This window comes from Salmo salar, chromosome ssa28 (assembly GCF_905237065.1).
Source record: "Salmo salar chromosome ssa28, Ssal_v3.1, whole genome shotgun sequence".
In the NCBI taxonomy this organism is placed as follows: Eukaryota; Metazoa; Chordata; class Actinopteri; order Salmoniformes; family Salmonidae; genus Salmo; species Salmo salar.
This window is the reverse complement of record NC_059469.1, coordinates 15,801,788-15,826,791: the sequence shown is the minus strand read 5'-3', so window position 1 is coordinate 15,826,791 and position 25,004 is coordinate 15,801,788. Positions and strand designations below refer to the sequence as shown.

Genomic DNA, 25,004 nt, shown 5'->3' with positions numbered 1-25,004 from the left:
CGTCCTTCCTTCCTTCCCTCCCTCCCTTTCTGTGTCCCTCCCTCCGTTCCCTCCATTCCTGCGCAGAGACAAAACCAGGCAGGGAGCATTTTTGAAATGTCTTTATTTTTCGAGGTGACAGCTCTCTCTCTTGCTCCTCCTCCACCTCACTCTAGTTGCGTGCTATTTAGAACCTATAAGGGTTCTTTGGCTGTCCCTATTGGATAACCATTTGAAGAACCCTTTTGGTTCCAGGTAGAACCATTCTGGTTCTATTTCTATGTAGAACCCTTTCCAAAGAGAGTTCTACATGAAGCCCAAAAGAGTTCTACATGGAACCAAAAAGGTTTCTACAGTACCTGGAATCAAAAAGGGTTCTCCTATTGGGACAGCTGAGAGTGTGGCAGACAGGGATTACATTAACACACAACCTCAAAACCAATTATCAGTGGCAGCATCAAGACATTTAGGCCCTGTTTCTGTCATGACCTAGCTTCATGTGTTCCTGGTGGTGGGAGTACATCCCTAACTAGCCCAGGTGAAAATACACAAATAAAAAGTCTTCCACGTTAGGTCATCCAACAATAAACCTGAGGAGAGTGTGGAGGTTTAGCGTTCACCCTAAGGAGACCGTTTCCCAGCATGTGGACTGATAAACAACACTGAAATCAAAGTTGTTCAGACATTTCAGAGACCCCGTAGGTCACTTTAAAGTGGGTTGCTGACTGTACTGTAAGGTGAGAATATGGAAGGGATGACTGGGTTCTGACCGTGTTTTTGGGTGAGGGTGTGGAGGAGCTGACCATTCTGACAGGACTACTCTCCTTCCCGTCGATGTAGTCTGGCGGCGGCAGCAGAACAGGCTCTTCCTCTTCCTGTTCCGGAAGACTGGCCACACTCAGACAACGCACCGGCGTCCCCAAACTGTAGACATAGACAGATACACACACATTTTACAACTTTACCTGGTCCAAAATCACCTTGTTTGTACTTATTCTAGGCACTTCTTGAAAGACCCTTAAAGATTTGAGAGGATTGGGTAGTTGTAAGCAATATCATAAGATTATCACATGGTTATATGTGTCTTGGTCTTACCTGTTTGAGATCAGTGGCTCATTGTAAGGTCGGCAGTATGATGAGGGAAACCACCCCCGTCTGAAACAAACACAGATACACCAAAATATTTGCCAAATAAAACAACAATGAATAACATCATAAAAAAAAGATATACACTACCGTTCAAAGGTTTGGGGTCACTTAGAAATGTCCTTGTTTTTGAAAGAAAAGCACTTTTTTTGGCCATTAAAATAACATCAAATTGATCAGAAATACAGTGTAGACATTGTTAATGTTGTAAATGACTATTGTAGCTGGAAACGACAGATTTTCTATGGAATATCTACATAGGCCTACAGAGGCCCATTATCAGTAACCATCACTCCTGTGTTTCAATGGCACGTTGTGTTAGCTAATCCAAGTTTATCATTTTAAAAGTGTAACTGATCATTAGAAAACCCTTTTGCAGTTATGTTAGCACAGCTGAAAACTGCTGTTTTGATTAAAGAAGCAATTAAACTGGCCTTCTTTAGACTAGTTGAGTATCTGGAGCATCAGCATTTGTGGGTTCGATTACAGGCTCAAAATGTCCAGAAACAAAAAAACAATTCTGAAACTCGTCAGTCTATTCTTGTTCTGAGAAATGAAGCCTATTCCATGTGAGAAATATCCAAGAAACTGAAGATCTCGTACAACGCTGTGTACCACTCCCTTCACAGAACAGCGCAAACTGGTTCTAACCAGAATAGAAAGAAATGTCCCTGAAGGCATGTGAAACACATATTTCAATGATCAAATATATGACAGATTCGCTTCGAAGACACTGTTTCAAGTTGAGAAATACAGAAATTGTTCCCAAGCCAAATCTCAGTGTAAAAAGAAAAATAATTATGTCATATTACATTATACTAATATTAAACGGGTTGCTTATGGGCTGTTTACTTGGAGGTACCAAGTCTCTGTTCTTGACAAGCTGTCACTGATTACTTTAAAAACAATTTAATTCCCAAAGCAATAATAATGGCTGACAATGTCAAAGGGTTATAAAATGGACTTCGCTAATTTGTTTCAGAGGGAAAATGTCAAGGCAGGTAGACTAACATCTCTGCTAAAAGCACTCTCTCCCTCTCTCTCTCTCTCCCCGTCTCTGATCTTTCACCTACAAATGAGCACTAATGACTTTAATGAACAGATAGAGAGAGGGAGACACAAGACCAGCCATCAAAGCATGCACACATAATTACCAAGGTGGCTTTGAGCCATCGGTCTCTGTGGCCTCACCGCAATTACCCACACCTGGTCTTCTGAAATAATATTCAATTACCCACAACTCATCTTCAGAAATAATATTCAATTACCCACAACTCATCTTCAGAAATACTTTTCTGAATGGCACAGATACAACTGCTTTAACAATAACATTACTTTCGGACCTGACATTTAACGGCTTAACAAAACATAATGAGCACCAATTTTCCCCTACGCTACATTCAACTCGTACCTAGTTCTATCGCCACTGTATTCAGAGATGAAAAAAACTTAAACAAAGATTGCTATATAGCCGCATCACTCTCAGAGAAATAATTGGTACTGGTAGGTTTTACACAGTCAAATGTAACAACTAACATTTTTTTTTAATAAAGAACTGTACAAATTGTATATTTGTGACATCAATATTTTAAAAATATTTCAAATAAATAATGCAATACAGTAATATCTGATGATCTGTAAGAAAAACATTTCCATTTGACATTTTTGAAATTTTGCAGATGCTCTTATCCAGTGCAACTGACGAGTAAGCATCTTAAGATAATTAGGTGAGACAACCACATATCACAGTCAAATATACAGGATACGAATATTCCATTCCAGCTAAATAATGGATATATAGAGTTTTGCAAAAAAACATACACATCTAAAATCTATGAATAAAAAATCTGAGAACAGTAATATTTACACACACATGAAGTTACTTATAAGCAATCATTTCTGATGAAAAAACACAAATGTGAAAAATTGGTGCATATAGCGTTTTGAAAATAAACTCTTTAAGTATTGCCACCTCAAAAATGAGAACAATCCCCAAGTTGATACACTTGCGTATTTGCGGAGATACAGTACGTTTCCTTATCGTTACACACCTAATACCAACACCTGTACCACAGAAGGAAATTGCACGAATGTTGGTGCCAACACTGCATAACTTCTCTGAGAGACCTTATATCTGCATCTATAGGTTAATAAGGCCTGAATTATTGTGTAATAAATCTTTGTAAAAGTGTAATAAAGCTTTACAAACTCTTAATACCAGTGACGTCAACAAGCTTTTATAAACCTGTAATAAAGCTTCATAAACCCTCGTAAACCCTTAATAAGCAGTAAATAGTGACTTACTGACAGATCTTCTCCAGGTTAATGAGCCTTTATAAAGGAGTAATAAAGCTTCAAAAACGTTCATAAAGCCCTTATTAACCAGTGAATAGAGACTTACTGCCGGGTATTCTCCAGCTCTCCATACAGCCATCCGTCCTTGTCCTCCTGGATTAGCAGCATGATGATGTCACCGTCGTCAAAGGAAAGGAGTGTGTTGTTGTTGCCGGCCGTGTGAGGGAAGATGGTCCTGACCCGTTGCTTCCTGCCCACGTTCAGCCCTGAACCTATCGACACCGACCTGGACAAAGACAGACTGCCATCGTCCTCCATACTGCCCTGGTCTGTAAGGTGAAAGTTCAAGTTAAATGTTTTTTACTATCAAATTGCAGAAAGAGAGCAAGGACTCTCTGAAATATTTGATATTTACAATAGCAGAGTTCAAATTGATAGTATATCAGGGAGAAGACATGGCTTATAGCTAGTGATTTATAACCCTGGTCTAAATGACCATGCGGAGAAGAAAAATTGCATCATTAAAGAGGAGAATTGGTTTGCAGCGGAATTTCTGTATAATTTGAACATTCAATAAAAGAAGACATGGAGAACAAACGAAGTAAGAACAGATACATTAGCAGGATTAAAGGGAAGATGCAGCACAATTTGAAGGGAATTCAGTATCCATCCTGAACCTTCTTTGGATTTCTGAATATGATCTGTCTAGCACATGTACTCAATAAGGCCCCGGTGCACAAGATCAAATATTCCCAAACAAGACATTACATGTAGATTAGGACAGCACCTATAGTTTTATCTCTGTTATCTATTTTATCCATTTGTACAAGTCAGATTACGAAAGGCAGCATACTTACATGGGGAAGGTGGTGTGAGACTCTGTAAAACTAAACATCATCTCTGTATAAGATACCAGCTAACAAAACCTGCTATATTTTCACATTTTTCACATGGAGTACATGTACAACCACACACACAATGAAACACATACCCAAACTTCAATCCAAAGACTAAATACTGAGGTGTGAGGCTGCAGTAGTACCTGAGTTGTGGTCTGATGTGGAGGTGTATGTGGATGTGATGGAGGCATGGGGGACGTCCTGGTTGAACATGTTAGCCAGTGGACTGATCTGGGCCTTCAGCTGGGGGGCTGGTGGGGAAACCATCGAGTCCCCATTGTTCTGATAGAGAAGACATAAAACAGGTTATGTTATGTACATGCAAGTCACAGTACATGCAATCCAGCTAGAAGAGCAAATACCATTTATGAGAAGAGCCAAGCCTCTAAACCAAGCAAAGAGGTGAATGATTATAGCTTGTCCTTCTCTTGTTATAGCATTGTAACAACAATGTAATTACAGCCATGACGTCCCACTCACCCTGTTGTAGCGCTCAACGCGAGGCGAGGCTTCTGGTGTTCCAGACGCGGGAGTGTGGAGCCCCTTTATCATGGTCATCACCATGTCAGGGACCTTGGTGGCATCGCTGCATTTATCCTGCCAGCTGGGCAGCTTTACCGCCAGCAGCTCTTTGGCCTACAGTGCAGATAGATATAGACCAGTTATAGAGGTGCAATTAAGCGTTTATAAAGCATTCATAACTAGTATGTTATATGGCCAAGTTAGGGGGAGCATTGGTTACAGTGCTGAACAACACATAGCATCTCAGCCATATCAACCCCAAGGTGGGCATAATGCCTCAAGAGAGGGCACAAATCTATTTAGTAGATTTGAATCCTGTTGTTGTTGATGTGACTAAGTAGGAAGTAACCCCTCTGTGTATGATGATGTAACATCACTGAGTCTATCTTTAAGTCAAGGTTAACTAAGGCCTAACAAAGTTGATTTACTGTTTAACGGATGCCCCGCTTCACATATATATATTTTTTATGGTTTTGAACATTTAATTAGCCTTCCATTTTTTTTTAACCTTTATTTAACTAGACAAGTCAGTTGAGAAAAAACTCTTATTTGCAGTGATGGCCTAGGAACACTGGGTTAACTGCCTTGTTCAGGGGCAGAACGACAGATTTTTACCTTGTCAGCTCGGGGATTCAATCTCACAACCTTTACGGTTACTGGTCTATCGCTCTAACCACTAGGCTACCTGCCGCCCCCATTTGGGTTATGTGACTGCAAAACTGGTTTTGTAGATACTTTAAGTTGATTTGGGCATTCAATTTATGGGACATTGCAACTCAATAGATGCTAGTCAACCTGCAAACACTAAGGTAAGATTAATATGACAAAACTAGAAAAGGTACATTTTTGGAAGAAAGTGTGTGTTTGCAACAGCTGTCTAAAAATATTTGTATGGTAGTGGGAGAAGTGTTAAATGTAGAACTGAAGCTGAATAGAAGCTGAAGCAGTTAGTTCTAGAAAGAATAGGTCTGATTACTTTAGTAGACTGCTAGTATTCAGACCCCTTGACTGTTTCCACATTTTGTTACGTTACAGTTTTATTCTAAAATCGATTAAAAAAAAGAGTTTATGCCTTCGTCAACCTACACACAATACCCCATAATGACAAAGCAAAAGCAAGTTATTAGAAATTTTTGCAAAAAAATAAAATACAAAAAACGAATTAAATAATATACTTATTTACATAAATATTCAGACCCTTTACTCAGTACTCTGTTGAAGCACCTTTGGCTGCGATTACAGCCTCGCATCGTCTTGGGTATGACGCTACAAGTTTGGCACACCTGTATTTGGGGAGTTTCTCCCATTCTTCTCTACAGATCCTCTCAAGCTCTGTCAGGTTGGATGTGGAGCATCACTGTACAGCTATTTTCAGGTCTCTCCAGAGATGTTCGTTCTGGTTCAAGTCCGGGCTCTGGCTGGGCCACTCAAGGACATTCAGAGACTTATCCTGAAGCCACTCCTGCGTTGTCTTGGCTGTGTGCTTAGGTTCGTTGTCCTGTTGGATGGTGAACCTTCGCCCCAGTCTGAGGTCCTGAGCGCAAATTTTTAATCCCTCGCCTTACTTAAAAAAAAATGAATCTACTTTAGGCCTAAACGACTAAAGGTTAACTAAAGGACTAAACCCCTTAGGTGCAGTACCTTCTCATGGAAGGCGGTGACATGGTAGGAGAACATGCAGTGTTTGTCGACCAAAAAGCAGAATCGTCTCTTCTCCTCCAGGAGGGCCTCTGTGCAACCATCAGCGATGAACTTCTGCATGTCACTCTGCCGCGACGAGATGGTCTTCATATACTGAGGGGAAGAGGAGGGAAAGAGGAGGGGACAGGTCAGTAAGGGTTGGTTGAACTGATGGGGGGGTCATTAAGGAACTAAAGGGGAAAGGTCAGTACTGGGTTGGTTGAACTGATGGGGGGTTCATTAAGGAACTAAAGGGGAAAGGTCAGTACTGGGTTGGTTGAACTGATGGGGGGTTCATTAAGGAACTAAAGGGGAAAGGTCAGTAAGGGTTGGTTGAACTGATGGGGGGGTCATTAAGGAACTAAAGGGGAAAGGTCAGTAAGGGTTGGTTGAACTGATGGGGGGGTCATTAAGGAACTAAAGGGGAAAGGTCAGTAAGGGTTGGTTGAACTGATGGGGGGTTCATTAAGGAACTAAAGGGGACAGGTCAGTATAGGGTTGGTTGAACTGATGGGGGGGTCATTAAGGAACTAAAGGGGAAAGGTCAGTACTGGGTTGGTTGAACTGATGGGGGGTTCATTAAGGAACTAAAGGGGAAAGGTCAGTACTGGGTTGGTTGAACTGACGGGGGGGTCATTAAGGAACTAAAGGGGAAAGGTCAGTACTGGGTTGGTTGAACTGATGGGGGGTTCATTAAGGAACTAAAGGGGAAAGGTCAGTTAGGGTTGGTTGAACTGATGGGGGGTCATTAAGGAACTAAAGGGGAAAGGTCAGTTAGGGTTGGTTGAACTGATGGGGGGTTCATTAAGGAACTAAAGGGGAAAGGTCAGTACTGGGTTGGTTGAACTGATGGGGGGTCATTAAGGAACTAAAGGGGAAAGGTCAGTAAGGGTTGGTTGAACTGATGGGGGGGTCATTAAGGAACTAAAGGGGAAAGGTCAGTACTGGGTTGGTTGAACTGATGGGGGGTCATTAAGGAACTAAAGGGGAAAGGTCAGTAAGGGTTGGTTGAACTGATGGGGGGGTCATTAAGGAACTAAAGGGGAAAGGTCAGTTAGGGTTGGTTGAACTGATGGGGGGTCATTAAGGAACTAAAGGGGAAAGGTCAGTTAGGGTTGGTTGAACTGATGGGGGGGTCATTAAGGAACTAAAGGGGAAAGGTCAGTTAGGGTTGGTTGAACTGATGGGGGGGTCATTAAGGAACTAAAGGGGAAAGGTCAGTAAGGGTTGGTTGAACTGATGGAGGGTTCATTAAGGAACTAAAGGGGAAAGGTCAGTACTGGGTTGGTTGAACTGATGGGGGGTTCATTAAGGAACTAAAGGGGAAAGGTCAGTACTGGGTTGGTTGAACTGATGGGGGGTCATTAAGGAACTAAAGGGGAAAGGTCAGTTAGGGTTGGTTGAACTGATGGGGGGTTCATTAAGGAACTAAAGGGGAAAGGTCAGTTAGGGTTGGTTGAACTGATGGGGGGGTCATTAAGGAACTAAAGGGGAAAGGTCAGTACTGGGTTGGTTGAACTGATGGGGGGTTCATTAAGGAACTAAAGGGGAAAGGTCAGTACTGGGTTGGTTGAACTGATGGGGGGTTCATTAAGGAACTAAAGGGGAAAGGTCAGTTAGGGTTGGTTGAACTGATGGGGGGGTCATTAAGGAACTAAAGGGGAAAGGTCAGTTAGGGTTGGTTGAACTGATGGGGGGGTCATTAAGGAACTAAAGGGGAAAGGTCAGTAAGGGTTGGTTGAACTGATGGGGGGTTCATTAAGGAACTAAAGGGGAAAGGTCAGTACTGGGTTGGTTGAACTGATGGGGGGTTCATTAAGGAACTAAAGGGGAAAGGTCAGTTAGGGTTGGTTGAACTGATGGGGGGTTCATTAAGGAACTAAAGGGGAAAGGTCAGTACTGGGTTGGTTGAACTGATGGGGGGGTTCATTAAGGAACTAAAGGGGAAAGGTCAGTAAGGGTTGGTTGAACTGATGGGGGGTCATTAAGGAACTAAAGGGGAAAGGTCAGTTAGGGTTGGTTGAACTGATGGGGGGGTCATTAAGGAACTAAAGGGGAAAGGTCAGTTAGGGTTGGTTGAACTGATGGGGGGGTTCATTAAGGAACTAAAGGGGAAAGGTCAGTACTGGGTTGGTTGAACTGATGGGGGGGTTCATTAAGGAACTAAAGGGGAAAGGTCAGTAAGGGTTGGTTGAACTGATGGGGGGGTTCATTAAGGAACTAAAGGGGAAAGGTCAGTAAGGGTTGGTTGAACTGATGGGGGGTTCATTAAGGAACTAAAGGGGAAAGGTCAGTACTGGGTTGGTTGAACTGATGGGGGGGTCATTAAGGAACTAAAGGGGAAAGGTCAGTACTGGGTTGGTTGAACTGATGGGGGGTTCATTAAGGAACTAAAGGGGAAAGGTCAGTACTGGGTTGGTTGAACTGACGGGGGTTCATTAAGGAACTAAAGGGGAAAGGTCAGTACTGGGTTGGTTGAACTGATGGGGGGGTTCATTAAGGAACTAAAGGGGAAAGGTCAGTACTGGGTTGGTTGAACTGATGGGGGGTCATTAAGGAACTAAAGGGGAAAGGTCAGTAAGGGTTGGTTGAACTGATGGGGGGTCATTAAGGAACTAAAGGGGAAAGGTCAGTTAGGGTTGGTTGAACTGATGGGGGGTTCATTAAGGAACTAAAGGGGAAAGGTCAGTTAGGGTTGGTTGAACTGATGGGGGGTCATTAAGGAACTAAAGGGGAAAGGTCAGTAAGGGTTGGTTGAACTGATGGGGGGTTCATTAAGGAACTAAAGGGGAAAGGTCAGTAAGGGTTGGTTGAACTGATGGGGGGTCATTAAGGAACTAAAGGGGAAAGGTCAGTACTGGGTTGGTTGAACTGATGGGGGGTCATTAAGGAACTAAAGGGGAAAGGTCAGTACAGGGTTGGTTGAACTGATGGGGGGGTCATTAAGGAACTAAAGGGGAAAGGTCAGTACTGGGTTGGTTGAACTGATGGGGGGGTCATTAAGGAACTAAAGGGGAAAGGTCAGTACTGGGTTGGTTGAACTGATGGGGGGTTCATTAAGGAACTAAAGGGGAAAGGTCAGTTAGGGTTGGTTGAACTGATGGGGGGTTCATTAAGGAACTAAAGGGGAAAGGTCAGTACTGGGTTGGTTGAACTGATGGGGGGTTCATTAAGGAACTAAAGGGGAAAGGTCAGTATGGGTTGGTTGAACTGATGGGGGGTTCATTAAGGAACTAAAGGGGAAAGGTCAGTATGGGTTGGTTGAACTGATGGGGGGTTCATTAAGGAACTAAAGGGGAAAGGTCAGTAAGGGTTGGTTGAACTGATGGGGGGTTCATTAAGGAACTAAAGGGGAAAGGTCAGTTAGGGTTGGTTGAACTGATGGGGAGGTCATTAAGGAACTAAAGGGGAAAGGTCAGTTAGGGTTGGTTGAACTGATGGGGGGGTCATTAAGGAACTAAAGGGGAAAGGTCAGTTAGGGTTGGTTGAACTGATGGGGAGTTCATTAAGGAACTAAAGGGGAAAGGTCAGTTAGGGTTGGTTGAACTGACGGGGGGTTCATTAAGGAACTAAAGGGGAAAGGTCAGTAAGGGTTGGTTGAACTGATGGGGGGTTCATTAAGGAACTAAAGGGGAAAGGTCAGTTAGGGTTGGTTGAACTGATGGGGGGGTCATTAAGGAACTAAAGGGGAAAGGTCAGTACTGGGTTGGTTGAACTGACGGGGGGTTCATTAAGGAACTAAAGGGGAAAGGTCAGTACTGGGTTACTGACAGGCGTACTGTTAACTCTGCGTGTACAGTATATGTATGAGATTGTCTCCAGATACTGACGAGAGGACACAGAGGGAGACTGATTGTTAAAACATTCAGTAAGGTTGTAATTGCATGCTCAGAAAAAAGCAGCTTGCTTAACTGTTCGGGAATAACTAATGAGCCGTCTAATCAAAGTCTCTGCTCTGTCTGGCTCCATCTCACCCCCTGTTGTTAGACAACCATCCCTATCATGTAGAAAATCACCCTGCTGAAATAACCTGTACTGCGTCCCAAATGGCACCCTATTCCCAATGTAGTGTATAGTCAAATGTAGATCACTATATAGGGAATAGGGTGACATTTGAGAAGCAAGACACACTCCTTCCCAGAGAGTGACTCAGAACTGAAACACCCTCACAAAGCAGAGCACGGAATCTGACATCACACACAGACAAAGCTCAGCTCCTCTTTGAAACAACTCTCTCCCTCTGTCTCCTCCCTTATCTCTCCTCTCCTTTTTCTGGTTGTCATGACGACAGTGAAAGCTGGTTAGTCTCTAGGGTTGTGGTGGTGGTGTCACAGATCCTCCTTTAATGTTTAGCCCAGTCTCTCTCGCTCTGTCCCCCCTCCCCTCCTCTCTCTCTCTCTTTCTCTCTCGCTCTCTCCCCCCTCCCCTCCCCTCTCTCTCTCTCTCTCTCTCTCTTTCGCTCTCTCCCCCACTCCCCTGTCTCTCGCTCTTCCCCTCCCTCTTCCCCCTACGATGGGGCCACATCAACTAAACTATGGAGCTTAATTTCTACTGCAAACAATAGCTGGAAGACTGAGAAAGACAGAGGGGAGGAAGAGAGAGATAGAGGATAGAGAGAGAAAGACAGACATACGGAGAGAGAACCATTTCACTGTACTTGTGCATGTAACAAATACGACTTGAAACTTGAAACTTGAATTGAGCTCAAGTGTTGCAGCAAACCTGTAGGGGTTTGAAAACGACGGATTTGTGGGCAAATTCCATTAAAGGCATTCATGCATGACTTTGGAGAGAGCATGATGTTACCTTTTCCATCCATTTCTATATTCTGACAACTGAACCACAGAAGATCAGAGTAGAGGCAAAACGAAATATACTCTACAGTCTGATACACGACAGTAGAAAGTGTTCATGGGTGTGTGCATGTGTTGGCACTTATCTAGTCTAATCAACAGGTGTCATATACATAGGATAATGACAAACCATTCACACTTCATAAGAGCAGAGGGGCTGGAGTTTCCTTCCACATAGCAAGCCACAATACATTACTGTCTATTCGTTTCTCTGAGATAAAACTAGATTACAGCCCTCTTTCCATAGGCAAGGGTAATCTACATACTGAAACAAAGATGGTTAATAGCAAGATAAAAACCAAGAAGCCATTAAGAAGAGATCATGATCACTGAAGAGAGAGAGACAAGATTCTACTCTTCAAAACCTCCAGTTAGCTAGCGCTTCTTGGATTTCAGTCAGAACAATAGTAAAAAATGTGTTGCAGCTCAATATATTGGGCCCCTTACTAAAAATAAACCCAGCTCATAAACTGACACTCATCAAAGTCGGGCCGGTGAAACCAGTCAATAAAATAGGAGTGGACGAGGAGTTATTGCACAGGCAGCCTTGTATCAAGCAGAGCCAGACTGGGTTTCATCAACAGACAGCATCTCCTTGGCCCCTCTCTCAACTTGTCCTATTGATTTACTAAAGAAGTCTATGTTTAATGTATACTGTGTTAGGAAGACTATTACTGTATATCCTCTGATTCCTGTAAGTGGCTAAATATGCTACCAGGCACCACTCCAAGTCTACTCTATTTGAGTGGACATTATTGACTATAAATGCTTCACCCATTCCCACTCCCACTACATCCTACGAAGCTTTTCAGTGAGTGTATACTACCAACCAACTCAAGACCAACTACAAACTCCTAAGTGCACACTTCATACTTGGCCAGTCAAGGGTACATGCTTTTTACACCCACTTGAGAGCACAATCCTCATGCAAGAGTTTACAGTGCTCCCACTCCTCACATTCACTAAAATACACTCTCCATTCTAATGTGATGACGGCCATTTGGTCCCTTTCGATGAGCCTTCAGTGTTGCTTTGTAGGTGAAGGGCAGTGGTGAAAAAAGTACCCCATTTTCAGACTTGAATAAAAGTAAATTGCTAAAATATACTTAAGTATCAAAGTCAAATGCAAAAGTAGAAATCATTTCACATTCCTTATATTAAGCAAACCAGATGGCATGATTTTCTTGTTTTTTAAACAAGAAAATCACTCCAACACACTCCAACACTTAGGCAATAATTTAAAAACACATTTTTGTTAGTGAGTCTGTGTCACGTCCTGGCCAGTATAAGGGTTAATTGTTATTGTAGTTTGGTCAGGACGCGGCAGAGGGTATTTGTTTTATGTGGTTCAGGGTGGTGTGTTAGTTAGGAGGGCGTTTGATTTATTATTTCCGGGTTTTGAGTTATGGTCTATGTTTATGTATTTCTATGTGTAGTCTAGTGAGTGTGTTTCTATGTTGAGTTAATTGGGGTGGACTTCCAATTGAAGGCAGCTGTTTGGTGTTGCCTTTGATTGGAAGTCCTATATTAGTTGGGTGTGTTTGTCTTGTATTTGTGGGAGATTGTTTTTGCATTGCGTGTTTTTTGTGAGCCTGCAAAACTGTCATTTGTCGTGCTTATTGTTTCTTGTTTTTTTCCATGTTCAACGTTCGTTAATAAATTAAGAAAATGAACACCAACTCTGCTGCATATTGGTCCACCTTTTCAGACGACGATTTCGCTATATCGTTCACCGACGAAGAAAGCCGTGACAGTCTGCATGATCAGAGGCAGTAGGGATGACCAGGGATGTTCTCTTGATCACTTTGTGAACTGGACCATTTTCCTGTCCTGCTAAGCATTCAAAATGTAACGAGTACTTTTGGGTGTCAGGGAAAATGCATGGTGTGAAAAGTACATTATTTTCTTTAGGAATGTAGTGGAGTATACGTAAAAGTTGTCAAAAATATACAGATACCCCCAAAAATGACTTAAGTAGTACTGTAAAGCATTTTAACTTAAGTACCTTGCACCACTGGTGAAGGGGCAAAGCAGTGACGGCACTCCACTTTACATTACCACAAAGAATCTGCCCGCAGCTATACTGTAGGTGTGGTGGTATTGTGTATATTTTGTGTTCATTTCCTTTCCACCCACTCGCTTTTATGTACAGTTTTTCCACCTTGAGGTGTGTGGCAAGATCAAGGAGCCACCTGGGCCAATGACATACCCTACTTTCAGGACAAAGTTAATAAATGTTTTCTTTGATATTCTCGATGGGTTATTGCCCCACGCGTGCAAATCATTTAAGTGATAACACCCTCGAAGCCGGTGTTTGGAGGTCATATTGGCACGGGTGTTGTTAGGCCCGAGAAGAAGTCAATGGCCGGCAAACTGCCAATATATCCTCCAAACACCGGCTTCGAGGGAATTATCACTTATATACAACGGGTTACCAACATATTCAAATAATTATTTACATATTTTTATAACAAATTTTATTTTGATGGATTTATTAATACTATTTCATCCTTCCACAAGATACAGTCCCGACACAAATCCAAGGTTGCTACCCAAGCCGGCTAGTCGTTCGTTCTATTGGTTTGGTTGCCAGAGACGCGACCCAGTCATTCAGTCTTTTTGTTCTGTACCTATGGACTCGACCCAGTTATTCGTTCTAAATGTTCTATTGCCATACTGGCTGGCAACGTTCTTATCCCTTGCTTGCTAGCTAGCCAACTACGGCTAACTTACAGTCACGTTGAACAGAACAGAAAAGTTGCTGCATTTGTGTTTGTTTAATCTATTTTCATGTGAATTTTTTGGGATAAATCCATAACAATAAGCTATTGATGCGCGATTTCGCCTGGCGTAGAAAATGTGCTCTCTTGTCAGGACATTTGTTCAGAGGAGCTAGCCAACAACACAGCTAACACAATCACTTTGTTTTACCTGTTTCTATTGATAGTTCTTTGTATATATCAATAAAAATGATGCCAGCTGATTCATGATTTTGACAGGCTGAGAAACGCTGCCTTCCTGTCTGTCTCATCCCGACTCCCGACACGTTCATTATTATGGGACAGCTGGAGATCAAATTTGAATATTGAAACAATGTTTATACAAAAGTCTGCTGTTAAAAAATAAATGTTAGTCTAAAAGAAATGTGAGGTAATCTCTAGATGATTTTTATAGTGGAGATCAAGTTTATAAATTGCCTGGCTGGGCTGATGAGAGAGTGGAACAGAGTAAATAGGCATTTTGATGTCATAGATTTAGTAACTTGTGGAATAGACAACGGCTGGAATGGTGTTTTAACCGATCACCATTTAGAATTAGAGCCACCCGTTGCATAAGGGAGTCCATACAAGGGTTCAGCTTTGTTTATGTAAACAAAACAAGACAACCATGGCAACCAAGAGCAATAATGTTCTGTCTGGTTTTTATATTGATACTGGACACATAAATCAACAAGTGTTTCAGGATGAGGGTAAAGTCACGTGACTGTCTGTTAAAGTCCCTTTCTAGCCGTCTGAGAAACTTCCAGGAACTCAAAGGAACCCAAGCACATGCTCACATCATCAAAAAAAACGAACTGGACACCGAGCCACTTCTCGCTTGAAAATGGAGAACATTCATAAAGTGGGACTTAAGGGACTTTTCGGACTAGCATACCCATGGTGCATTGAGTGAACAGCTGAGTCTGATCACTGAGACCCCCAGTGACATAAGATGAGATCTGTTTTTAGTCTCACCTCGTTCTCCTTGATTAGTTAAGATCTGGTTCTAGTCTCACCTCGTTCTCCTTGATTAGTTAAGATCTGGTTCTAGTCTCACCTCGTTCTCCTTGATTAATCAAGATCTGGTTCTAGTCTCACCTCGTTCTCCTTGATTAGTTAAGATCTGGTTCTAGTCTCACCTCGTTCTCCTTGATTAATTAAGATCTGGTTCTAGTCTCACCTCGTTCTCCTTGATTAATTAAGATCTAGTTCTAGTCTCACCTCGTTCTCCTTAATTAATTAAAATCTGGTTCTAGTCTCACCTCGTTCTCCTTAATTAATTAAGATCTGGTTCTAGTCTCACCTCGTTCTCCTTGATTAGTTAAGATCTGGTTCTAGTCTCACCTCGTTCTCCTTGATTAGTTAAGATCTAGTTCTAGTCTCACCTCGTTCTCCTTGATTAATTAAGATCTGGTTCTAGTCTCACCTCGTTCTCCTTAATTAATTAAGATCTGGTTCTAGTCTCACCTCGTTCTCCTTGATTAGTTAAGATCTGGTTCTAGTCTCACCTCGTTCTCCTTGATTAATTAAGATCTGGTTCTAGTCTCACCTCGTTCTCCTTGATTAATTAAGATCTGGTTCTAGTCTCACCTCGTTCTCCTTGATTAATCAAGAGCTGGTTCTAGTCTCACCTCGTTCTCCTTGATTAGTAAAGATCTGGTTCTAGTCTCACCTCATTCTCCTTGATTAGTTAAGATCTGGTTCTAGTCTCACCTCGTTCTCCTTGATTAATTAAGATCTGGTTCTAGTCTCACCTCGTTCTCCTTGATTAATCAAGAGCTGGTTCTAGTCTCACCTCGTTCTCCTTGATTAGTAAAGATCTGGTTCTAGTCTCACCTCGTTCTCCTTGATTAGTTAAGATCTGGTTCTAGTCTCACCTCGTTCTCCTTGATTAATTAAGATCTGGTTCTAGTCTCACCTTGTTCTCCTTGATTAATCAAGATCTGGTTCTAGTCTCACCTCGTTCTCCTTGATTAGTTAAGATCTGGTTCTAGTCTCACCTCGTTCTCCTTGATTAATCAAGATCTGGTTCTAGTCTCACCTCGTTCTCCTTAATTAATTAAGATCTGGTTCTAGTCTCACCTCGTTCTCCTTGATTAGTTAAGATCTGTTTTGAGTCTCACCTCGTTCTCCTTGATTAATTAAGATCTGGTTCTAGTCTCACCTCGTTCTCCTTGATTAGTTAAGATCTGGTTCTAGTCTCACCTCGTTCTCCTTGATTAATCAAGATCTGGTTCTAGTCTCACCTCGTTCTCCTTGATCTCGTACTTGGTGACTTGTTTCCCCTGGCTCTTCCTCCGCAGCTTCTTCAGGTCTGTCTGAGAGCGCTCCAGAGAGTCCTGCTTCAGCTTGTGCTCCGTCTGGTACCGCTTGAATGTGGCCTGGATGAGAGATACAGAGGTTAAGATAAGTTTGATGTAGAGATGGAGAGGACTTTTACTGAATGCAAGGATAGGGGATATTGAGGAGAGAGGAGACCATAATTAAGTGTGCACTTACATACCTGCATACATAGACATGCAGACCCGTACACAAACATGCACACACACTCCTTGTGATTAGATTGTCCCTTGCCAAAGTCCTATAGTGGTCAATGTACTTACAGTCATATATTTGACATCCATCTCTGTTTTCCTCTCCAGCTCAGCAATGATATCTTTGTGGAACCGCCTGAACTGAACAGAAAGAATCCAGTTCAAGTCAATATATTAACCTTTAACAATACCATAACCATGGCAAGATGGTGACATCAGAATAAGAGTTGTGTGGCTGAGCCAGAGGAATGTAGCTGTGATAATTGCTTTCTAACTGAGGGGAATTCTAACAACATGTATGTCTTATCTACCTCTCCAAATAGTTAAACATTGACTACTTTCTCCTTCCTTCGTTCTCGCAGATATCTCAGAAATAACTAACCATGCTTCGTTGGCATGTCACTTTACTTGGAGCCCAGTGAAAGACAAGTATGAGCCTTGTAAGGCTAGTACAAAAGCTTTACTACAGTTCTGAATAGCAATAAAATGTGTAATACATGTATACTGTAGTGAGAATACATTTTATTTGATCATATCTCTTCTTATTACTGACCAATACTAGAAATATTCATAAATCAAATCATCTTAAATTCAACAATAGTCAAAGTTTCAAAGTTGATCCGCATCGTGCATAGGATACAATAGGTATAAAACAGTACAGTGACATTTTTTCTTGAGAACTCTTTCCCAACAATGCAGTGATAATGTTTCCCTCATCAATCTACGCATAATACCCCATAATGGAAAAGAGAAAACAGGTTTTTATTAATGTTAGCAAATGTATTACCAATAAAAAAAACAGAAATACCTTATTTACATAAGTATTCAGACCCTTTGTTATGACACTCAAAATTGAGCTCAGGTGCATCCTGTTTCCATTGATCATCCTTGAAATGTATCTACAACTTGATTGGAGTCCACCTGTGGTAAATTCAATTGATTGGACATGATTTGGTAAGGCACACACCTGTCTATATAAGGTGCCACAGTTGACAGTGCATGTCAGATCACAAACCAAGCCATGTGGTTGAAGGAATTGTCCGTAGAGCTCCAAGACAGGATTGTGTCGAGGCACAGATCTGGGGAAGGGTACCAAAACATTTCTGTAGCATTGAAGGTCCCCAAGAACACAGTGGGCTCCATGATTCTTAAATGGAAGAAGTTTGGAACCACCAAACTCCCATCCATCTGTGTTGGGAGAACCTTTCAGAAGGACAACCATCTCTGCAGCACTCCACCAATCAGGCCTTTATGGTAGAGTGGCCAGATGGAAACTACTCATCAATAAAAGGCACATGACAGCCCGCTGGGAGTTTGCCGTAAGGAACATAAAGGCCCCTCGACCATGAGAAACAAGATTCTCTGGTCTGATGAAACCAAGATTGAACACTTTGACCTGAAGAGTCACGTCTGGAGGAAACCTGGCACCATCCCTATGGTGAAGCATGGTGGTTGCAGCATCATGCTGTGGGGATATTTTTCAGTGGCAGGGACTGGGAGACTTGTCAGGATTGAGGGAAAGATGAGCGGAGCAAAGTACAGAGAGATCCTTGATGAAAACCTGCTCCAGAGCCCTCAGGACCTCAGACTGGGGCAAAGGTTCACCTTCCAACAGGACAACAACCCTAAGCACACAGCCAAAACAACGCAAGAGTGGCTTTGGGACAAGTCTCTGAATGTCCTTGAGTGGCCCAGCCAGAGCCCGGACTTGAACCCGATTGAACATCTCTGGCGAGACCTGGAAATAGATGTGCAGCGACGTTCCCCATCCAACCTGACAGAGCTTGAGAGGATCTGCAGAGAAAAACAGAAGAAACTCCCCAAATACAGGTGTGCCAAACTTGTAGGCTCATACCCAAGAAGACTTGAGGCTGTAATTGCTGCCAAAGATGCTTCAACAAAGTACTGAGTAAAGGGTCTGAATACTTATGTAAATGTGATATTTCCCAGATTTTTTTATTTTTGTAAATTCGCAAACATTTCTAAAAACCTGTTTTTGCTTCGTCATTATGGGGTATTGTGTGTAGATTGATGAGAAAAAAATCAATTTAGTCAATTTTAGAATAAGGCTGTAACTTAACAAAATGTGGAAAATGTCAATGGGTCTGAATACTTTCCAAATGCACTGTATATAACAATGAAAATAGAATAAAAAACACAGAAGAAGTACGATGAAAGCTGAAGAAACATGAGAATGCACCTGCTTCAGTCTAGACTATCTGTATTGTATAGTACTGTAACTTAGACGTAGTGAGTGATTGGAGACGATACTGTCTAAGAGCTAGTTGTGTGTTGCTCTTGTCACAGTTACAACACCAGTGACACCAACCAGAGTCACTTGATTTCCTACACGTATGCCAAGCCTCTCACCCCCAGGCCTCAACAAGAGACCCAACAGACAGAACAGAGAGCACAAGCTGAAAGGAATGGTCTAAATGACAAATAAGCTAACAGTTGTCTTGTTTCCAGGTGGGATATCTCTCTAGGCTTTGTTGTGTTCTTGGTGTGTTTAGAGGATAAAGGAGGTCTGTTAATGACCAAGTCACTGTGAGAAAGAGAGAGTTGGCGTAGAGGACTATGGGTATGTGTGTCGACATGAACATCCAACGCAGGCCAAAGAGAATGGTAACCGTTGACTTCAGTCTTCCACTTAATTAGCAATTAGATGGTAAAATGGTAATTACATAACAAAAAACTACCAAGAGAAGTAGTGACAGTAGGTCAGCAGGACAACTTACGTTCTCCTCCAGCTCCAGGTGAACCTTCCTGTGCACATCAGAGATCTCCATCAGAACCACACCTGTAGAGAAAAGATCATATATCATATTATACAGGTAGCTGACAAATTAAAGGAAACACCAACATAAAGTGACTTAAAAGGGTGCCACCACGAGCCAGAACAGCGTCAATGTGCCTTGGCATAGATGCTACAAGTGTCTGGAACTCTATTGGAGAGATGTGGCACCATTCTTACACAAGAAATTCCATAATTTGATGTTTTGTTGATGGTGGTGTAAAATGCTGTCTCAGGTGCCGCTCCAGAAACTCCCATAACTGTTGAATTGGGTTGAAATCTGGTGACTGAGACCAGGGCCGTGCACAGACCATTCAGCAGTGGTGTAAAGTACTTAAGTAAAAATACTTTAAAGTACTACTTAAGTAGATTTTTGGGGTAGCTGTACTTTACTTTACTATTTATATTTTTGACAACTTTCACTTTTACTTCACTGCATTCCTAAAGAAAATAATGTACTTTTAACTCCATACATATATTTTATTATTCATACTTTTACTTTTACTTTTGATAGTTAAGTATATTTTAGCAATTACATTTACTTTTGATTCTTAAGTATATTTAAAAGCAAATACAAGTAGTATTTTACAGGGTGACTTTAACTTTTACTATTATGGTATCTTTACTTTTACTCAAGTATGACAATTGGGTACTTTTTCACTGCCATTCAGGGGGCAGGTTCACAGGGCAGGTCCCCCACTTGAAAAACAAAATGACTTCCATAATTCACATCTCAAAATTCATAATATACCAAATGCCTGTAGCAAAAAAAAAAAAAAATGTTGCGCATAGGCCTATTTATTTCTGCAACAACACATTCACTCAACATCACAAATTGTAAGCAAGCTAGTTACAGTGCCTCCTAAACAGATGATCGACATCGGGAAAAGATGGTGGGCCATCAGCTGATCATTAATGTTGATGATTCATGTAGATCTGCAAGTTAGCTAGCTCAATTTATTGTACTGATTGTGATTTATCTTCCTTCAATACTTGTATCAAATAATAACTTCATAATATAATACTCATAATCTACCAACTCAAGCTAGAGGCCTGTGTGGATATTTATTATGGTGGTAAGCTAGAATGTAGTCTACCTGTGTTGCTGCTGCCCTGACACACGTGCAACTCTAGAAGAAACTGATGGAGTTAGGTCAGACGGCTGTTGATACTGCCGCTCCTCTTTATGTCTTTCTGCTTCTCTCTGCTGCTCGCATGAGCCAACCAGACCAAATATTGATGATGATGTAGGTTGAATCAAGTGTTATAAAGTGTGAATCAAATGTTATGCTGCTGTGGCAGTACTGTTGATATTTAAACTAGGTAGCTAGCTACACACTCAAACGGTGACCACATCCCTCAACCCATGCATGTTTGGATACGGGGCCTGCGATCTCAATAAAGGGCAGACTGGGATAATAACGCAACCGGACGTGTGCGAGCGCCGTACAGACCAACAGGCGCAACCAACGGATGGGGAGGGGGGGGTGACGAACTTGACGACGTCAAGATGACTTGCGGGCAGTGGGTTCCTAACAACAATGACCAAAAATGTATTGAAAAAAAATACGTTTTAGCGAAATTATACCACCACCTAAAAGGGCACTTCGGAGACAGGAAGGGCAAAGGGGCATGTCCTCTGCACAGGTAGAGCTCTATCTACCTATGCTCCTTTCAGACACCTCTTTCAAAATCAATGAGATCTCTTCTTCTAGCCATGTTAGCCAAATTAATGGGCAACTGGGCATTTGTATACATGACCTTAAGCATGATGTGATGTTTTAATTGCTTAATTAATTCAGGAAACACACCTGTGTGGAAGAACATCCTTAAAATATACTTTGTATTTACTTTATTTTGTCAGTTACCTGTACATCATATACAGTTGAAGTCGGAAGTTTACATACACCTTAGCCAAATACATTTAAACTCAGTTTTTCACAATTCCTGACATTTAATCCTAGTAAAAATTCCCTGTCTTAGGTCAGTTAAGATGACCACTTTATTTTAAGAATGTGAAATGTCAGAATAATAGTAGAGAATGATTTATTTCAGCTTTTATTTCTTTCATCACATTCCCAGTGGGTCAGAAGTTTACATACACTCAATTAGTATTAGGTAGCATTGCCTTTCAATTGTTGAACTTGGGTCAAACGTTTTGGGTAGCCTTCCACAAGCTTCCCACAATAAGTTGGGTGAATTTTGGCCCATTCCTCCTGACAGAGCTGGTGTAACTGAGTCAGGTTTGTAGGCCTCCTTGCTTGCATACGCTTTTTCAGTTCTGCCCACAAATTTTCTATGGGATTGAGGTCAGAGCTTTGTGATGGCCACTCCAATACCTTGACTTTGTTGTCCTTAAGCCATTTTGCCACAACTTTGGAAGTATGCTTGGGGTCATTGTCCATTTGGAAGACCCATTTGTGACCAAGCTTTAACTTCCTGAATGATGTCTTGAGATGTTGCTTCAATATATCCACATCATTTTCCTCACTCATGATGCCATCTATTTTGTGAAGTGCACCAGTCCCTCCTGCAGCAAAGCACCCCCACAACATGATGCTGCCACCCCTGTGCTTCACGGTTGGGCTGGTGTTCTTCGGCTTGCAAGCCGCCCCCTTTTTCCTCCAAACATAACGATGGTCATTATGGCCAAACAGTTCTATTTTTGTTTCATCAGACCAGAGGACATTTCTCCAAAAAGTACAATCTCTGTCCCATTGTGCAGTTGCAAACCGTAGTCTGGCTTTTTTATGGCAGTTTTGGAGCAGTGGCTTAGTGTATGTAAACTTCTGACCCACTGGAATTGTGATACAGTGAATTATAAGTGAAATAATCTGTCTGTAAACAATTGTTGGAAAAATTACTTGTGTCATGCACAAAGTAGATGTCCTAACCGACTTGCCAAAACTATAGTTTGTTAACAAGAAATATGTGGAGTGGTTGAAAAAACAAGTTTTACTGACTCCAACATAAGTGTATGTAAACCTCCGACTTCAACTGTATCGGCGGTATACAGGTAAGGGACATCTAGCCTGGGTTCCAGTCATAGAGAAACACGTTAAATCACTATTTCTGTGATACTGCCAGTCTATTTCTTCTTTAGTCAACATTGTGCTATCTTATTTGGCAAGGCCAGGATATATCAGTGGTGAATCAATGCAGAAACTTTAAGACAACCAGGCTAAAGGAAACTATTGCGTTTGAATATGTTGAGGACATCTATGACCCTTTCTCCTCAAGTTGCTTGGCGGCAACAACGTCCCTGATAGCCTGGCCGGCATGGTACTGGCTGAGACTTCACGAGGAGAACAATGGGTTTTCACATCAAAGTTGTTGCATCTGTTCTTTCCCTATGCTTACACAAGCAATGTTGACTTTAGCGGTGAAGAACAAAGCTTACCAAAAAGTAATGTGTATTTTATGTTTCATCAAGTCCTGAGGAGTTTTTACATACTGCATGGATGACAAATGTATTTTTGACACAGTAATGTTTGAACAGTGGTAACTCAGTAGTTGCCATTGCCTGACACAGAGACAGAAAAATCCCCATTGAGAGAACCCACATTGAACGCCATAGAGGAACATGGCACAATAGCAGTCACTACAGTAAACAGAAGCAGACAATAACAGCGGGACAATTTACAGTACAGACACAGACACAACGGGGTGACATCTAGAGGTTATGTAGCCTAGCCATATTTTTTGAATTAGTTATAATTGCATTCTATAACCACCTGCCACTAGAACCACCTAGCTACCACTAGAAGGTCTGCTTTTTACAAAATGTTATATTGTATAGTCTTAGTTTGTCATGTTTAAAATGTTCTCTGCAAACACCTGCAACAAGTAAACCATCCACTCACTCCTATCACCTCAGTATTAATTCAGTTATAATCACAACTGCGCCTGTGGGACCATATAAACAGAATCAACCCAAACAAACTGAGCATACATACATTAGGTAAGTACGCACACGCACGCACGCACGCACCCCACATACATACATTAGGTAAGTACGCACACGCACGCACGCACGCACCCCACATACATACATTAGGTAAGTACGACGCACGCACGCACGCACCCCACATACATACATTAGGTAAGTACGCACACGCACGCACGCACGCACCCCACATACATACATTAGGTAAGTACGCGCACGCACGCACGCACCCCACATACATACATTAGGTAAGTACGCACACGCACGCACGCACGCACCCCACATACATACATTAGGTAAGTACGCACACGCACGCACGCACGCACGCACCCCACATACATACATTAGGTAAGTACGCACACGCACGCACGCACGCACCCCACATACATACATTAGGTAAGTACGCACACGCACGCACGCACCCCACATACATACACACACACACACACACCTGGTGTGATCCCAGACCTGCTGAGACAGAGCCGTACCTCTCGGGCTGCCTGCAGCTACAACAACATTGCCCTCTGAAGGTCAACAGAACGTACTGGTAAATGCTGCCATTGTACGGCAGAAGGGAGAGAGCAATGGGAGGGAGGGGGGCTCTTGGCAGGCTGTTTATACGGCACCAACAACAGCCTGCTGCAGAGTGAGAGGGCTGGTGTGTAGTGAGAGGGCTTGTTTTCAAACAGGTTACAGAGTGAGAAGGCTGGTATTCGTATCGACACACACCTGCTAATTTCCTCTCTGACCTCTCTGAGAACCAACTTACTAACCACATATTCTGTCCGTATGTATAGCAGCACATAAGAAACGGTGATACTGTAAATAATGCTGACAAAAAAAACTAGATGACTTCACCAAACTGAAATTAACTTATGTTCACATGTTGATGGGTGGAGAGCAGCTGATCATTACATAAAATCTGTGGTCAAAAGTACACACATCCTTAATTGGACTAAGACAGACTAAATGTTGAAAAACCCTCAGCTTGAAAATAATGCAGTGGCTAAATCAGGCTTTCCTGCTATCACGCATAATACATCTGGGTAAAGAGCATTGTGGACTATACCCTTTAGAAAGGTTAATCATCCCATATGAATTGTCTTCTTGAGGTTGTGACTTATTCTGACTGTCTATCCCCTACTCATCTCTCTCTCTCTCTCTCTCTCTCTCTCTCTCTCTCTCTCTCTCTCTATCCTTCCCCTCTCTCTCAGACCTCCCCTCTCTTATTCCTCTCCCCCCTCTCTCTCGACCCTCTCTATCTCTCCCCCTCTCTCCCTCTCCCTCTCCCCCCTGTACTCCTCTCCATCGTATGCTGTGTTAACCAGGCATATGACTAGATAATGACAGTTGACCCTGTAATCCTCCACATGGCTCTGGTCTTAGTCTAAGTGATCTGTGTGCTACAAGGTTTAAAACCAAGGGGGGAAAAGACAACTCTCTCTCTCCCTCTCTCTCTCTCTCTTTCTTTCTAAAACATTACAAAGGCATCTGTTCCTGCTGTCTCCAGATTGACCTACCCAGGAAAGGATACATAGTATTGTTCATAATACTGTATACATAGGCCTATGTGTACATCTCTAAACATTGCTACATC

The 25,004-nt window shown here is 42.2% G+C and overlaps 1 protein-coding gene across 3 annotated transcripts in view; it reads right to left on the bottom strand.

The window, feature by feature from the left end:
* Positions 1-25,004, bottom strand: part of baiap2l1a (BAR/IMD domain containing adaptor protein 2 like 1a) — a 44,818-nt gene that overhangs the window by 3,637 nt on the left and 16,177 nt on the right. Inside the window, exons 4-13 of one of the 3 annotated variants that reach the window (XM_014179718.2) lie at positions 19,406-19,467; positions 16,737-16,808; positions 16,380-16,514; positions 6,483-6,635; positions 4,800-4,955; positions 4,463-4,601; positions 4,278-4,307; positions 3,527-3,749; positions 1,075-1,134; positions 750-903 (exon numbers count right to left, since the gene is read on the bottom strand). In XM_014179718.2, coding sequence (XP_014035193.1) covers positions 750-903; positions 1,075-1,134; positions 3,527-3,749; positions 4,278-4,307; positions 4,463-4,601; positions 4,800-4,955; positions 6,483-6,635; positions 16,380-16,514; positions 16,737-16,808; positions 19,406-19,467 — 1,184 coding nt within the window. The remainder of the gene's footprint in view (positions 1-749; positions 904-1,074; positions 1,135-3,526; positions 3,750-4,277; positions 4,308-4,462; positions 4,602-4,799; positions 4,956-6,482; positions 6,636-16,379; positions 16,515-16,736; positions 16,809-19,405; positions 19,468-25,004) is intronic. The other 2 variants (XM_014179720.2, XM_014179719.2) reach the window with 2 other exon arrangements.